General features: G+C 32.2%; 1 protein-coding gene across 1 annotated transcript; it reads right to left on the bottom strand.

Moving 5' to 3' along the window:
- Window positions 1-6,852: 6,852 nt before the first annotated feature.
- On the bottom strand, window positions 6,853-7,392 carry LOC114744998 (thaumatin-like protein). Its single transcript, XM_028933141.1, has one exon. It carries the CDS (start codon window positions 7,390-7,392, stop codon window positions 6,853-6,855), a length of 540 nt encoding a protein of 179 aa, XP_028788974.1.
- Between the last annotated feature and the right edge of the window lie 11,613 nt (window positions 7,393-19,005).

Genomic DNA, 19,005 nt, shown 5'->3' with positions numbered 1-19,005 from the left:
CAGAAGTTATATGGACAAGTATATCCATTGAAGGTAAATGTTAAAATTGGTTATGAAACCAAAAGATCAATAAATATTATGAAAAGTATGAAACATAGTTATGATGCCTAAGATAATATCTTGTAAAAAAATATGCTCAAATTAGTCAAAGTTAAAAAATATAATTATACGCCCTAAAGGCTATATGACATTACTTTAAATTTTTTGTGATTGATTGGTAGAAACATATTATTATAAGTATTTAATATTAAGATATTGATAAATATTCCAAAAGTAGTATGAAACCAAATATACCAAAAGGTGATTATTGGTCACTTTGAAATATTTATTTATTGTGCCAAGTTATTTGCATGTTTAAGAATATGAAATATGAATATAATTTATTTTCATATCAATAGAATAGCCTAAAAGATGGTCATATTATGATATTGATATTTTATTGTGCTGTTTGTGCACAAATTAAAGAAATGATATATTATTCATATTTTTCTTATTTATATGCTATTTGCATGATTTTAGTTTGAATGATTTATTGTGATTTATTGACAATAAATTTTATTGTGAGCATTTGAAATTGTTATGAGTTTAACTAAATAAGAAATTAGTTGAGAAAGAAAAGTTAAGCATTCATACAATATGTAAGTAATTTTTAAAAAGATATATTTTGAGTATTACAAATTAAATAAATAATATATATATTAATGTTAAGAAGTTTTGACAATAAGTTCAATTTTACACTTTATTCTCAGAAAGTTTATTTTAAAAGAGCTTATATATTTGTGTTCTTTTTAATTATATGAGTTTGTTTATGAGAATAAATTAAGCATGTGCAAATGATAATTATAGTTTAAGAAATTGTGATTATTGGATTAATTCAAATATTATTTAATTGTTTAAATTCATATATTTTGATAAAGTATAAAAGAAAATTGTATATCTACAATTAAATTAGTTTTTGCTGTGACATTTGAGAGAAAAAAAGCCATATATTTATGTCACATTTGAATTGAGAGAATGGAAAGTTATTTAACTTTATGAGAAAATTTATTATAAATAGTTGATATTAATTTTAATTGGTTGGACAAAATCATATTTGCAGTATGTGTAAATTCTATATATATTACAAGTTAAACTTATGATACTTATAAGTATTCATTATTATGTATTACGATGTTATTAAGATGAATTTGTCTCCTCAATCTTCTCAAATCACATAGTTCCTGAAGAACTATGTGTAAAAATATTAATACAGTTCCTGAAGAACTAATGCAATGTTTTTTTTTGGGCGGACAAAGAATTAATAGTGAAAAATATGACCCATTGATCTACATCAAAACTTCGATTCTCCAAAAGGTCTAAAATGCAATAGCCCAATTGAATTAATACAAGTGAGTTGATGTCAGATAGAGTTTTACTTATATAAGAAACTTATTACAATAAACCAGAAGTTTACTTGTCCAATTAGATTTATAGTTGGTATGCCTTGTTTGATCATCATGAATCATATATGACGTAATAAATCATTGATGATAATTATTGACATCCATTGAAGAACTAGAAGATTCTTCATGGATAGACAACATATTAATTATATGATTTAAGAGTTCATATAGTTCTTATTAAATTAATTATGTTGACATCACTAGTTATGATGTGGAATATACCTCTATATTTCTGGAAATATATCAAATTTAGATATATGGGCCCATACCGATAGCATGTAAATCATACAAGTATTCAATAAATTTGATAAATGCATCTATAAGATGGTTACATGTGTTATTATTATGTTGCAACCTGAAGTTTGCAAGACTAATTGAGTAGATCATTATATATGTTGAGTGCACATTTCCAAAAAAGTGTGATCTAGAAAATTTCTGTAGCAAACACCAGTGAGTTTATATCTTAGCTTTTGAATGATTATCCTATATTTATTAGAAAATTGCTGAAAAGCCTACTTAATAGAATGATATAGTAGAATAATTTATTGAAGCCTCCAGAAGTAGCTAGATCAATACTTTTAAGAACAAGATCTTCATTTCAATGTTGGCATATTTGATTTGACATTTTATAGTACTTATACATATCAAGCTAACAAATTCTCCTAATAAAAATTGGCTTTTGGTCAGGAGCCAAATATTCCCATCTTAGAAGTTTAAATGTGCAATATTTATTACTATCACCCCACTACAATGCACATAGATGAATATTTTAAAAAAGAAAAGTTGGGATATATGTTGAGAAAGAATCTCCTTCTTGTCTCTAAATGAAATGAAATGATGTTTCTAAATGAAACAAATGAATTTAGGAGACTTATATGATATGATTAATGAATTGTTATTCGACAAAGTTTTTTCCAACGTGAACAAAGTTTTCCCAACATGAGGGAGAGAGATTAAGTAGCTGGAAAAGATAACATATAGAATGCATTATTATCAAGTATAGATCCTCAGATATATGGTGGTATGAACCAAAAGTTCATCAAAGAATGCATTCATGAGATATTACAAAATATCTGCCAAATGCTATTACTGACCTATTTAAGTGAGTATTACTAAATCTCATATTCCAGTTGAAAATGCTCCAATTAGTATAAATAAAAGTGAGACATGCCTGAAGCATGAGAGATTAATTGGTTCCAATATAATTATGTTGGATAAAAAGGAGTATGAAATTTAGAAGTCATATTAAGAAGGCATACGCTCTAGAAGAATGCCAAGATATAACTTATTGAAAAAAAAAGCCCCATAAGAGGTTCAAGTACCTAAAAAGTAATAAAAAGATCTCAATAAGTTATGTCACAGGAGGAAAAATGGAACCAAAAAGATAAAGTTGTCAACAATGTTTTTGATAATAATATCACGTGATTTGAAAGAGGATCTTATATGAAGATCGAAACTTGGCCAAAAGCAAAAGGAAAAGAGAAAAGATGCAATGGAAATATAATTATTATTTTAATATGTGAAAATTACGGACTTGCAGTCCAAACACATCAAATACAAAGTTATTACGTGACATATGAATACTTTTGTGAAAATAAAGAATTTCACAAAGGTCTAGTGATTATGATTAGGCATAATATTTTGTGGTGGATGCAATAATTTTTGCATATATTACTAGTTTGGCAGTATATGAAAAATGAAATATGTGTCTATTAGATATCATTATAGCCTATGCATGTGGATCACTAAATAATAAAGTTTACATTAGAATTCTTGAAGGATTTAAAATGCCGGAAGCATATATATGTATATAGAAAAAAAAATCCAATATTTGAAATATTATGTTGATTAAGATAATTTGAGTATACATATTTGGCTCAAAAAAATGTATTAGAAAATAAATAATTTCATATCTTACTTGACCTGTAGATCAAGCTATTGAATTTATCAATGATTGCAAAATGATTGATTTTTGTTATGATAATTTTGCCTGCAAAATATATTCAACTAAATAGACTAGAAGTCCCATATATTTATTCTATAATAATATTTACATATATTGTTAATATTACGTGTTATAATTTTGTTGGTAAAAATAAGTTTCTGCAAGTATGCATGTGAATAACAAAATTGAGATTGGATATGTAGTTCTATGAAATTATTTTGTTCAAATTAAACTAATCATGTCGATGCAAGATATATTATGGTACGGTGTTTTTCAGAATAACCTTTCTTTGCAGTTCTCTCAGTGCAAGTGAAGAATATATTGATAATTCCACATATCCAGAAGATATGTTAGAAAAATACATTTCAATATAATTTGATGACGACGCACTATACATAGCTCAACTAAAAAGAAGATATGCTTGAAAAAGCATTGGACGACTTGAGAAATTAGTACACTTTATTATGATAAAATGATGAAGAGCGATGCTGTTGACAAAGGGAGTAAAAGTGATATTGTCCTTAGAGAGAGTAAAGATCATGATATATTCTTTTTTCTTAACCAATATTTTGTTCCACAGGGTTTTCCTTGCATGGGTTTTAATGAGGTAGCTCCAATATATATTGTGCACTATTTTTCCTTCAGTAGGTTTTTGTCCCATTAAGTTTTTCCTAGTAAGGTTTTAATGAGGCACAATATTTGTTCTGAACATCCAAGGGGGAGTGTTATAAATATTGTATATATGTGGATGTCCATAACCCCTTACTCTTAGGATTCTTCATGGGATTCTTGATCTTTGAATGTCCTAAAACTATAATAAAGGAATATATACAACAAGTTGACTATTTTTTATGAATGAAAATAATAAGGATGATCTCAATATGTTTAAATGTCTGGTGCATAAATAATTTTGTAAGAAAAAATTAAAGTTTAAAAATTTCACTCAACTATATTTTTTTTCTATTTTTGACCAAAAAAAGAACTATATTATATGCGAAACTGGCCATTTTTTCAGCACAAGGATTAAGAAAACCACATCACGCTCACATTGACTTGCTTGTGTAGAGTTTTCCAAGTCATGCAACGAAAATATGCCCCGCACTTCATGTTCCACTACTTTGACAATATTGCATCTGCATATAACGTGTTTTTTTTTTTTTTACTAGAGCATATGAGACGTGAAAGTATTGGCATCATATCAAAAATAAAGACAAGTTAATGTGGACAGAGACGGAGTGGAGAAGATTGTTTTATGTGTATTAATGAACAGTAGAAACTGTTCATATTTGTTCTTAACGCCACTACAAAAAAACATGCTTTCAGCGACAGAATTTAGTGACGGAAAAATTCCGTCACTAATCCGTCTCTAACTCGATTTTTTAAAAAATAAAATAAAATACCACGTGGCACCTCTACTAATAAAAAGAACTATATTATATGCGAAACTGGCCATTTTTTCAGCACAAGGATTAAGAAAACCACATCACGCTCACATTGACTTGCTTGTGTAGAGTTTTCCAAGTCATGCAACGAAACTATGCCCCGCACTTCATGTTCCACTACTTTGACAATATTGCATCTGCATATAACATGTTTTTTCTTTTTAACCAGAGCATATGAGGCGTTGAAAGTATTGGCAACATATCAAAAATAAAGACAAGTTAATGTGGACAGAGACGGAGTGGAGAAGATTGTTCATGTGTATTAATGAACAGTAGAAACCGTTCATATAGTTATTCTTAACGTCACTACAAAAACACATGCTTTCAGCGACAGAATTTAGCGACGGATTAGAGACGGAAAAATTCCGTCACTAATCCGTCGCTTAACTCGATTTTTTAAAAAATAAAATAAAATGCCACGTGGCACCTCTACCAATTGCCATGTCATCACTGGGGACCACCTCCACGTGTCGCTGCCACCTCACGTCTACTGCCACGTGTGCTGTCACCTCACCTCCGCTTGCCACGTGTGGCGTCACGTGTCACACCTCTGCCTACCACGTGTGCCTGCCACCTCACCTCTGCCTGCCACGTGTGCGTCACGTGTCACCACCATGTACTTCCCTTCTCAAAGTGACTTCTCACTCTCATTGGCTTGAACCCAGGACCTCTTCCGTGTGCACGTGCAACTTTACCAGTTAAGCTACAATGAACCTGTTGACTTATTATGTAAAATTATATATATATATTATATTATTTTACACAAACAATTATATATACATATATATTATTAAAAACTAAAATTATACTATATGATAATTTTAATCATAACTATTTTAATGAAAAAATAATTTTTAAATATTTCTTTTACTATTTTTATAATGTTTTATTTTTAAAAAAATATTTTTAATATAATTTTAATTTCTAACGACACTAATTTTGAATTTTACATCATAAATAATTTTTCATAAATATTTTTTAAATTTATTTTTATTAACATTGATAAGATATACAATTTAATATATATATATTATATTACATTATATTATATTATGTATATGTGGTTTATATATTTGAAGAAAATCATTTACAATTAGTAAAAAAATCTTGTTATTCAAAAAATAACTACTATAATACAATCTAATAAATTATTCTATATAAAAAAAATTAAATGATTTAAATAGATTATGATAAACAGTATTTTTCTACTTGTATATATATCCTATATAATTTATTTTCTTAAAATTTGCAACGGAATTTGCGACGGAAACAAATTCCGTCGCTAATTTCTGACGGAATTGCAACAGAATTTCCATCGCTAATTTTTTTGACGGATTAGCGACGAAATTGTCTGACAAAAAAAGATTCAGTTGCTAAATACGGATTAGCGACGGAATTAGCGACAGACAGAAATTCCATCACTAATCCCGTCGCTAATTTGTGACGGAATTTTTTTCCGTCGCAAATTCCGTGTCTAATCAGCTGTTTTTTTGTAGTACGTTCACATTAATTACCATCAGTGTTGGGTTAGAGACCTTGTATTGCAAAAGAATTAAACTTGCATAAATGCTAAGCTAAAACAATATCTGACGCTCTGATTTTATTTCATCCAACACTAATTTTATTTATGGCACATCTAGCATCTTGGTTTTATTTTTCTGCACTCTAATCTTATTTATATGCAATGCATCCAGCATCTTAATAAACCATAAATGAATGGTATTAAAGTGCTAGATATAAGATGAAAATAACATCAGAAATGTATAAGATGTTACTTTACCCGAAATACCTATAGTCAGAAGCGTTGGAGGGATGACGAAAGTTAACGTAAAAGAAGGAAAAAGATCAGTAAAGAGAACCACCCAAGTATATAAAATTCAAGGTTGAGAATTTATTTATATCTTAGGAATACAAGTACACAGATAAGGTAGACAAGCAGAGAATGCATGGCGTCTTACTACACAGTCCTTTATTAATAGGTAGGAATTATAAGAAAACAAGGCGCAACTAACTAACTATTTATTCATGGGCAGAAGACAATCTTGTAGTTGGTTCCCCCTGGACACCTATGAGTCTTAGAATTGTTGTCAGGAAAAAGGTAAGCATCAGGGCACTTATCAGCAGGACATCGAAGGGAAAGGCTACAGCCATTAGAGGTTGGGCTGAATTCCAAGGGAATATTGAAACCATCAATCACTGAGATATCGTAAAAGTCCAAATTGTTGGGTTGGTTAAGAGAAAATTCTGTAAGTGTAGTTGGTGGTGCCCCAGAGAGTTGGCATTGGAGCACACCTCCACAATCACCTGTGTCACAATGTCCATGACCCGACCCGTCGAAGTTGCAGCCGGTTCGACCCCATATACGAGCGTCCGCGGTGCCGGGCGCTACCTGAAGGGACCACGTCTCACTGGGATTCAGCTGCCGGCCACCACCGGTTGGCAAAGACGCCGGCCACACTGTGTAGGCGCAACTGTTGGTTATCTCAAACGTGGCTGCTTCAGTGAAAGTGAAGCTAAGAGCCAGAAGGAGGAAGAAAACAAAAAGGCTTTTGGACAGTGTCATTTTTTGGAGGTAACTAAGATTGTGTAGTGATGTTGCTTTTGTGATGGTGAGGGATAGCAATAATATTAATGGGTATTTATAGGGTTCTGGGAGCTGTTGTATTTTTGAAATTTAAGCGATTATGGCATGAAGTAAATGGAAGAGTGCACAAATTAATTAGCACAGAAAATTAGAACCAATTTCGGTGCTCATCATTTTAATGAATACTATAAACACATTATATTTGAATCATTCATATTTCATTTAGATGGTCTAGGTTTGATTTTCATTTTATTTTTATTCTAAATAATTATTTTAATACGTTGAAAATCTAAAATAGAGATAATCTCTTAACTATAATTCTTTTCAAAAATAATTTTTGCTATTTAAAAATAATTAATTAAAAATTTTAAATCTAAATTGTTTAAATCAGATATATATACGATTCAGATCTGATCTGATGAGATTCAGATCTGATGAAATTATTACGCTTATCAAAATAATGAGTATGGAAACTTTTCCTCGAAAATTCATAGTTGCGGTCAAGCTGCGGGTCTGCATAAAAGATAATAATTAGTTTGGTGCAATAGATTGTCCAAAATGACTATATTGGCCTTGACTTGGAAAAAGATCGCGATTCGCGAAGACTTCTGGCTTGACTTTGAATAGTCCACACTTTTACTAAAAATAATAACTGATACTTTTTGTTGTGAAATATTATATTCCGTTTAGGGTTTTTGGACTCAATTATATGAAAAATCCTAATTAAATTGAGTTGAAATACCTAAATTTAAATTCATGCTTGCACTTTTAACAAATTTCTAATTTAGTCATGAGGTCTCATTAAGAATTTCTAAATGTTGCTAAATAATCAGGATCCTCCTCTTTAATTTGGAAGTAAAATTAATTATTTTATCGTTCTAAATAGCCCCTCATCTTTTATGACTATTGTTTGATATACAAATAATTTTACAGTGTTTTAAAATTTGTATATATAACTAAAACTTTCAAAACTATTTAATTGATGTTTATTACTGGTTGGACGCAAGTTTTCTCTTCCGTTTTGTTCATCTCTCCGGATCTGAATTTTATTATTCTTTGGATTTCTTCTACAATTTATGTTGTGATTGTTTTAGTTCTCAGATCTCAAAATTTTTAGTTGTCAGCTGTCCTAATTCTGCTTCATCTGGGATTTGCATTGAATCATCATAATGCTGGAATTTTAGCCCTTCTTTGAATCAGAGAGCAGGAATTTGCTTTTAGGCATGGCTTCTTCTTCTTTGTTTTTTGGGCATAGATGCCTGGCTAGAGTCTTAAGTTATTAAAATTATTTGCCACACCAGCTTCTTCTAACAAAATTATTTCTAATACTACTGGCCTTTATTTAGCAGTTTTAAAGATAACGAAATAATGAATTTACATAAAAATGTAAAAGGGTATAAAGGAAAAGGAAAACTTGAAGACTTAATTCAAAACTAAATAAGACTATAAGAACCTTTAAATTAATTTTTTCTCAACTTTATTTAAGGGATATTCAGTGTCCTTCCATTCAATCAACCCAACTCCATGAAAAAATTAATTACAATTGAATGTTTAACTTACTCGTTTATATTTTTAATTTTTTAGTAGTAATTCTGTTAGTGTGTATTTTGGAGATGTGTTTATGTATACCAGTTGAATGCGCAATTTCCTTGCAAGTCAATCAACTAACTTTTTAACAAATTACGTTGTGTTTGGCTCGACAGAGAGAAGGAAATGAGAGAGATTTTAATTAAGGGTGTGTTTGGTACGAGGGATTTGGGAGGGAGGGAGGAGAGGAAAAGGGAGGGATTTTAATCATTTTTCCTTATTTGGTAACACATAAATTTTAGGAGAGGAGGGAAAATTTTAAAAAAATTTTCCTCTCCTCCCCTCCTCAACCTCCCCTCCAAAATTGACAAGATTTGGAGGAAAAGGACAATATTTTGTCATGTTGTGTCCATTATGCCTATATTTTGTTATATTATGATCATTATGTCTATATTTTGACGTGCTGTGACCATTATGCCTATATCTTAAATAAAATAAGAGAAAAATTGTCCATATTAAAACATTTTTTCCCTCCCCTCCCCTCTTTTTTTATAAATTCAAATAAGATAATATTAAAATCTTTTCATTCTCCTCCCCTCCCCTTCCTCTCATTGAGCCAAACATACCCTAAGGGAAGGGGGGTAGCTACAAAGGGGGGAGGGGGAGGGGGGAGGGGGATGATACCTTATTTTATTCTGATAAAAAATTGACTATTTTAACTTTATAAAATTTAAATGAATTTTCTCACTTTTTAATTTTATCAAGATATAACTACATATATAATGTAATTCACCAATTTTGACCTGCAAGACGCAATCATGCACTTATAGGATATCAAAATAAAAAGTAGTAAGTGATAGATTTCAATCAGAGAAAAGATCTTGAAGGTGAAAGAAAATATTGATAGCCTCTTGGAATTAGAAGAAGAGGAGAAAAAAAGAGGTTCAATAATGCTCACTAATTTTGGAGACAACTATCTTGATAACTTCTTACTAGATGTTTAAAAGAACTTTCTTATGCAAAAATGTTTACGACCGATTAGGGGTTAATAAATCGAAAGGATATATGAGAAATTGAAATATTTTAGTTAAGCTAATTTTGAAACTTAAAATTTTATCTCTTATCTCCCTCTAAAAAACCCTACTTTTGGAGGAGCACCTAAAAGGAGAGAGGAGGGGAGAAGAACCACCTGCCTCTTTAAAAAATATTTTAACCAAACAAGGAAAGGAGAGTAACTCTCCTCCTTTCCTAAAAAATTGCACCAGCTAAACAAGAGGAGGGCAGCAACTCCCCTCCCTTGCCCTCCATAAGTTCCATACCAAACATAGTGTTAAAGAGGACCTGAATCCACTTGGTTTTAATTTTGGGGAATCAAATTTCTTTTAAGACAATAACCAAACAAAGGACACATGGATTAAGAATTCGTTTGGTATGAGGGAAATAGAAAGGAGAGGAAGAGAGAAAAAATTTTAATAAGGTAAATTTGAAAAATTGGAGAAGTGTGGTTAAAAGCTTTTAATTAATTTTTATTACTTCTTATATTTTTTTTTTTGCTAGAATTTTTCAGCCCTATTTCTCCAATTTTTCAAATCAAGCTCATTAATTTTTTTTCCCTACCGTTCCTTCCATTTCCCTCATATCAAACAGTGTCTTAATGGAAAAAAAATGCAGAAGCAAATATCCATTGTCTGTCTACCTGTGTTATAACGGATTTGACGGCAGAAATTAAAAAGATGCAATAAAAAGGGGAGTAAACAAGGCCTAGGGACATTACTCAAAAGTAGAAGAAACTAAAAGGACCTCTGAATCAAGTTTCTTTAATTTTATTTAAGGAATGTTCAGTTTCCATCACTCAATCAACCAACTACATGAATAAGTTTTAATATAATATTTAATTTATTCATTTATATTTTTAAAAATTGATTCTTTTAGTGTATATTTATTGGATTATTGGATTGGATGTGTTTTGCGCGTATTGTTAATTTGCAGTGGCACGGGCAATTTCCCTGAAAGTCAGTCAACTCACTTTTTGAAACATCAGACAAGACCCAGATCCACTTGGGTACAATCAGAAGGGATCAAACAGCTTGCAAGATGGCAGCCGAAAAAAAAAAAAAAAGACACATGCCCCAATAGGAAATGTCCAAAAGGAAACATCCATTGTCCACTTGTGCTCTAACGGATTTGACAGCGGAGAAAAAAGGCCCTAATCCAAAACTAGACGAAATTATAAGTACCTCTAAATCAAGTTTTTATTAATTTTATTTAAAGGATATTCAGTTTCACACCATTTAATCAACCAAACTCTATGAATAAATTACAATTGACTATTTTATTTATTCATTGTTATTTTTAGTTCTTTACTAATTCTATTAGTGTGCATTTTGGAGATGTTGTGTATATTAATTTGTAGTTGCAAGTGTAATTTCCTTGAAAGTGGGTCAGCTTTCTCTTTGTCAAATTAGAGTAGACCCAAGTCCGCTTGCCTACAACTATTGGGCACCATAGAGCAGACAGCGTCAAGACAAAGTACACATGGACCAATAGAAAAGGTGGGAAAGTAAATATCCATTGCCAATGTGTGCTCTAACGGATTTGATGATTGAAACTAAAAAGATTATGTAAAAAGAAAAAAAAAAACTTAGGGACCTATTTCAAAAATAGATGAACTATAAGAACCTCCAAATCCAAATTTTCTTAATTTCATTTGAGGAATATTTAGTTTCCTGCCACTCAATCAAGCCAACTCCATGAATAGACCACAACTTAAAATTTAATTTTTTTTTCATTTATATTTTTAGTTTTTTGAGGAATTCTATTAGTGTGTATTTATGTGTGAATTAATTTGCAGTTGCATGGGCAGTTTCCTGGAAAGTCAATCCACTCAGTTTTCACTACTACAAAAAAGAGTTTTCACGACGCTAATTTACAACGGTTATTAGAAAAAAAAACATTATAAAAAATATGACGGTGGCATTTTTGTAATTATAGGCAGACTTTTAACGGCGGTTTTTTAAATAACCGTCATGAAAAATACTTTTAACGACAGTTTTTTAAATAACCGCCTTAAAAATTCTATCTGAATTTTAAAATCCATCGCGCGATAGTTTTCACTTTTCAGAGTCAGAGCTCATAGTCCCCCATATCATGCTCACTCTGTTTTCTCCCTCCTCCTACATTTGTCGGTGTTTATCCATTGCTTCTATCATTTCTGTCGTGCTCTTCCATCACCGTCGCTGTTGCTGTTGTTGTTGCCGTCGCCATTGTCTCATTCTCTTCATTCTTATTTGTGAGTTTTTCATCTCCATTCTTTCTGTGGATTTCATAGTTTTGTGGTTTGATATGATTATTTTCTTTAGTTAAAAATATGATGTTTAATCTGAGTTTAAAGAGATTTGATTTTTAGCAAATCCAAGCTTTTATTTTATCAGATCTAAGTCTTTGATTTTATCTTTATTAAATCTTAGTTGCTTCGATCTGGTGGCTGAAGGTGAAGCTAAGTGACGCTATACGACGGGAAAGAATCTATATTTACTCCATCAGAATGCTTTTAACTAGTGAGAGACTTCCTTTGAGGCTTTGTTCTCCCGTTCCATCTTGATTAGTAAGGTGAAACGTAGTCTAAGAAAACAAAAAATTTTCACGGCGGTTATTTATATAACCGCCGTGAAAAGTCACATACCACAGCGGTTCTTAAATCGCCGTGAAATCCTTTACATTTTGCGTCGATGGCATAGACGTATGTTTCAAAACCGCCGTAAAAAGCTTATTTTAACTGCCGTTAAATGTATTTTTTTTTAAGTAGTGTTTTGACAAATCAAAGAGGACACAAATCCACTTAGCTACTAATATCCACAATTATAGGGGATCGAAGACCTTTCATGATGGTAACAAAACGAAGTGGACATGGACCAATGGAAAAGGTATAAAAAGAAATATCCATTCCGCTTGTGCTCTAATGGATCTGAGGGTAAGAACTACAAGGAGAGAGCTTAGCAACCTAATTAAATACTTAGATGAAACTATAAGGACGTTCAAATCAAGTTTTTCTTGATTGTATATAAGCAACGTTCATTTTCCCACCACTCAATCAACCCGACTCCATGAATATGTTTTAATATAATATTTAATTTATTCTTTTTTTTCTGCCTAAGATATTTACTTTATTCATTTACATTTTTTTATTCTCAGTAGTTCTTTTGGTGTGTATTTTGGAGGTATTTTGTATATTAATTGTAGTTGCACGGGCAAGCAAGGGAACAACAAACCGAACTAGAAATTAAACCGGTCAAGGCAGTGGGTCATGGGTTATTAGTCGGATTGCAGTCGGACCGGTCATATTAAAATAATATAATTTAATTCATAATATTAAAATAAAACAAAATTCATAAATAATAATTACTAAAAAAAAAGAGATAAGAAGCCACAAAATTACCTGACGGGCTGAATGAACATGAGACTTGTGGGTCCCGTTTAATAGCTTAGCATCTTTGTTGTATTGATTTGCAAATATAGAAATCATCCTACGGTGGAGATTCCTTCGGAAAAGAAATATAACTGAAACACCACTGAGGAGGCGGACCTGTTCTATGTGGCTTTCTTCTCTTCTCTGAGCTTAATCGTGATCCCAAGTTTGGTTCCTGTCGAGTCGGACCCGGAGAAGCCGACATATAACGACGCAAAGAATCAGCAGGCTAGTTTATATATAAATATAAACTCAGATAAAATGGAATTTTAAGGGGGCCTCGACATCACCTCCCCATTGACGAGCGCAAAGGTGTCCCTCATCATCTCCTTGGCGATGTCGACCCACAAAACGGAGAGTTCACGCCTCTAGATTTTTGCTTGCACGCTAGCTCTATCATCTCCGACATTACTTCCAAGAGGAAGATTGCCATCGTCGTTGGTGGGTCTAACTCGTTCGTTCACGCTCTGCTTGCGGACCGATTCGACTCGCAGATAAATGTATTCGATGGGTCGTCATCATCGAGTTTGATCTCATCAGAGTTGAGATACGAGTGCTGCTTCTTGTGAGTGGACATGTCATTTCCTCTGTTGTCAGATTACTTGATGAAGCGGGTCAACGAACATGGGAGCGGTAGAAGCAAAAAAGAAGGAAAAAAAAAAGAACTAGGTAACCCAGCCAACTGGGATTATCCAGTTCTATACTGGTTACCACCGGTTGAACCCGTTTTTTTTACCGGTTTGATTGATCACCGGTCTACCAATTAAACTAGACTGAACTGCGGACTGGTTTATTAGTTTTCAAGTCGAACCGGCAGGTCTGATTTGTTTTTTTCCCCCTTTCGAGTAAGTTTCTCGAAAGTCAGTCAACTCAGTTTTTAACAAATTAAATAAAACTCAAATCCACTTAACTACAGTTATAGGGGATCAAAGACTTTTATTCAAAACAGTCACAAAACAAAGTACACATGGGTCAATAGAAAAGGTGGAAAAGAAAAATAGATTGTCCACTTATGGTCTAACAAATTTGATAGCAGAAGCTAAAAGAATTCATAAAAAGAAAAAAAAAAAGGATGGGGACCAGATGAAACTATAAGGATCTCTAAATCAAGTTTTCATTAATTTTATTTAAGGGATGTTCAACTTCTCACCACTCAATCATCCCACGCTATGAATAAATTACAACCCAAATCTATTTGGATACAATTATTAGGGATCATAGACCATTTAAGAGGGTAACAAAGCAAAGGAAAAATGGACCAATAAAAAAGGTAGAGAAAGAAATATCCATTGTCCACATGTGCCCTAACAAATTTGATGATAGATTAATTAATTTTCCAGTGATAATTAGTTTTTAAAAATTATTATTAGAATTTTAAATATTAATTTTTCAAAAATTTTCTTTTAAATTAATTTATTTTTATTGAAAAATATGAACTAAATGGTTGCTTGCCTTATAAACTGGTAATCATCGATAATTTTAAAAATAACTGTCAAGACATAAAATGATAATAAATTTGGAAATATAAAATAATCACTGCAAAAAAAACAGTTTTTAATGGCAGTTAATTAAGGTTTTTCACAGCAATTTTGGAGGCGAAGTAGATACTATTGACGTTAAAACGAGAATAAAACATGAAGGTTGAAAACTGCTGTAAAAAATTGACTTTCCACGGTAGTTTTAAATTAAACCGCCATGGAAAGTAGAATTTCTACAGCGGTTTTACAGAAAACCGCCATTGAAAGTAGAATTTCCATAGCGATTTTATAGAAAACCGCAGTGGAAATTCCATTTTTCATGGCAGTTTTATGTAAAACCGTTGTGATAAATATTTTTAACGTTGGTTATTCAAATAACTGCCATTAAAAAATCATTTTTTTAAAATGTACTTTATTTCTTTCACTACCTCCCTGCAGTTTATAGACTTGGAATCAACCAGCAAACTAGAAGAATATGCATGACAATTTTAAGATGACCATATGAACACTAACATCCAATTCTTATTGAATCGCCTAATACATCTAACAAATAATCAATTAGTTAATAGAACTAAAATGTGAAGAATGACCTAACTACTTCAAATTTTCAAAATTCTGTAGCATTGTTGTTGACAAAATGTCTCTCATCAAGTTGATTTCCTCCATGTCATATGGCATAGCATTTTGAAATGCTTGTAAATAAAAAATAACATGGTCATTAGTCAACTTGATCAAAAATGTGAAAAGAATTGAAGAATTACATGCAATGTAACCTATGTTTACCTCGTTTAATTTCTCAGTCACTCATGTCTCAATGATGTCATTCATGTAGCGGAGGACATAATATCCGCATTCAACACTCCTGGGTTGACAACAATACTAACAAAATGAAATATAAATTGAATATCAAACTTTGATTATAAATATTAACTTTGATTATTGAAAAGATTTATAAGCATATATATATTTAGCTCAAAACAACATACTTATGGAAGAATCTATGTTGGTGGTTACATATGTTGCTGCATGGCCACAACATTAAAACTATGAAAAGTCCTATCAGCAATAAAAAAAGATATTAGAGCACATTTTTATAAACTTTACATGTAATAAATCTATAAACATAAACTAACATGTCGATGACGTCACTGGTTTCTTCGGTTGGACTTTCACGAAGGGAATCGAACCAGTAGACTTTGTTATGAAAAGGGGCACAAACAATTAGGGTCTAATGATAACTGCAAAATACGAACCATGCATGTTAATTATAATTTTATATATACAACTTATGTATTTCAAATACAATAATATACTTACCCTTCTACGTAAGGTGCAAAATATATTTTCTTTTTCATCTGAGTCATTGTGGTCATCATGTAGATTGACCTCGTTTCCACAGTATTAACTATTTTCTGCACCCTTTAAGGATACATAAAGCCATATGTTCCCTCAAGTCCTCCCTGCTGACAGATTTGAGTAACGTGCTTGTTGTTCAAATAAGAAACATTAGAACATACATAAATATAACATGAAATAAGAAAATGATATTGTAACTTACAAAATAGCCAACTGCATGAAAACTATATCCAGCTCCTTAAAGTTGAGAAACTGAACGAGGTCCTTCTTGTCAATGGTGAAGTTATATATCACATCTGAACCCACAATTCCTAGCAGCATCTTGAAAGTAAGGGGCTTCTCCACGTTTTCCACCATGAAATGAAGAAGCATCAGACCAGAATACAAAATCGCAATGTCACCAGGAAGAGGTAAGAGGACAGGATCTGATGATGTGCTCTTTGTCACCTTTTTGGCTGTTGCCTTCTTTATGACTAGCCTTGTAATAAGTCTCTTTGGCCACAAAATGAAATATCCTTTAGCCTAAGCCAGTAGTCAAACCTCATCAGTAGGGTTGGGCACTGGCGTACCACCTTGACCACTACAGATCCTATCCACTGTCACCCTCACTTGACCCCGCGGGACTTTCTTACAGTGGATCGTTATGCTTGAGAATGCTCGACCATTAGCGACATGAATAGTTGAATTTTCAAACTCCACATACGACATGCCATTGTCTTCGACAAGGTTAGGGCTAAAGTCAAGGTCAGATACTGTCAGTTGCTGCGTCTGATTATTACTGCCTTTCCCACTTTTCATCATAGGTGAACCCTAAAACATAAAAAGAAACTAGTTATGGAACATTAAATAAGTTTAAATGGATGAAACAAACATTTAGAAGATTTAAGAAGATGTGTGATTATTACCCGGGAAGGTTCAGACACTCGAGGCATTTGGAATCGGGTCATGCCTATCATCATCATAGCCTATTAAAACTTGGCATCGAACTCCTCACGCATCTTTCGCATCTCCGCCCTATGTTCTTCACTGAGTTGAGCTCGAACTCTCTTTGTTTATTCTTGTAATCGCTGGCCGAGCTCCTCTTTAGATGCCATGTTAGCGAAGGATGATCTAGTGATTCTTCGTGAACTAGGGCCAAAAAACTTTTTAATGCCAATCCCTTTAGGGGCCCATTTGACTCTGCCCAGATGGTCAGTCTTTCCAATAGTGGTGGCTAAGATATCTATCCATCCATGAAGAACGAATGTACCTTGGGATAATTGCTCCTCAAGTGTATCCTGTAACATCAAAGCAATAAATTCAATTTAAGATAAATAAAAGAACCAATTAATGAATCATAATGCATAAATATTACATATAATCATCTCAGCAACACTAGCAGACTTTGGAGTGATATATTGACTCTTTTTAACCCTCACTGGCTTCCATTTTTCTTGACGAGAAGGATGCTCAATAGGTAGAATGTAGCCAATAGGATTTGAAGCAGCAGCCATCTGTGCATTCTTAATCTGCTCCTCCATCATACTTCTTTTCAACCCATCGTACCCTGCATGAGACATGGTATGTGGGTACACATTTTACTCAGATGTTTACTTGTTTTTCTTTCTCAGTGCCTTTGACAATAAAACAAATTCAACAAACATTACTTCAAAAAAGAGCTTTCATGATGCTAATTTACGACGGTTATTAGAAAAAACACCGTAAAAAATATGACGGTGGCATTTCTGTTATTATAGGCATACTTTTAAAGGCATTTATTTAAAAAACCACCGTAAAAAGGTACTTTTAACAGTGGTTTTTAAGAAAACCGCCGTAAAAGGTACTTTTAACAGTGGTTTTTTAAATAACCACCGTAAAAGTCTCAGAATTTTAAAATCCATCACGCGATAGTTTTCACTTTTCAAAGTCAGAACTCATAGTCCCTCATTACCATCCTCACTCGATTTTCTCCCTTCTCCTACCTTTGTCGGCATTTATCCTTTGCTTCTATCATCTCTGCCATGTTCTTCCATCACCGTCATTGTCGTTATTGCCGTCATCATCGCCTCATCCTCTTCATTCTTATTTGTGAGTTTTTAACCTCCATTCTTATTGTGGATTTCATAATTTTTGTGGTTTGATATGATTATTTTCTTTGGTTAAAAATATTATGTTTGATCTAAGTTTAAAGAGATTTGATTTTTATCATATCTGAGTCTTTGATTTTATCTTTATTAAATCTTAATAGCTTCGATCTGGTAGTTGAATGTGAAGCTAAGTGGCGTTATTATAGCGAGAAAGAATCTACATTTGCTCCATCAGAATGCTTTTTACTGGTGAGAGATTATTGGTTAATTGATTTTCATCAGACCCCTTCCTTTGAGGCTTTATTCTTCCGTTCCATCCTGATCAATAAGGGGAAACGTAGACTTAAAAAAAAAAAACTTTTCACGATGTTATTTATATAACCGCCGTGAAAAGTCACATAAATCCTCTACATTTTATGTTGATGGCATTGACGTCACTCTCAAAACCGCTGTAAAAAACTCATTTTAACTGCCGTAAAAAAATTTTTTGGGTAGTAGTGAAAGTTAGTTTAGTTAAATAAAATATAAATTGATTAAAAACTAAGTTTGAAGAAACAAAACCTGAAATACAGGGTTTTCACGTTACTTTACAAAACTCTCCCATGCCTCATCACTAATAAAAGAGTATTAATCCTTAGAATGGTCACCCTTTCTTTTTTCATGAATATACTGTCTTGTAAGCATGAATTTAAAATCCCTC

This window comes from Neltuma alba, unplaced genomic scaffold (genome assembly GCF_004799145.2).
Source record: "Neltuma alba isolate B1F8T4 unplaced genomic scaffold, ASM479914v2 tig00000766_pilon, whole genome shotgun sequence".
NCBI classification, from domain to species: Eukaryota; Viridiplantae; Streptophyta; class Magnoliopsida; order Fabales; family Fabaceae; genus Neltuma; species Neltuma alba.
Note: the sequence above shows the minus strand (reverse complement) of the source record. Positions and strands in the feature narration are given on the sequence as shown.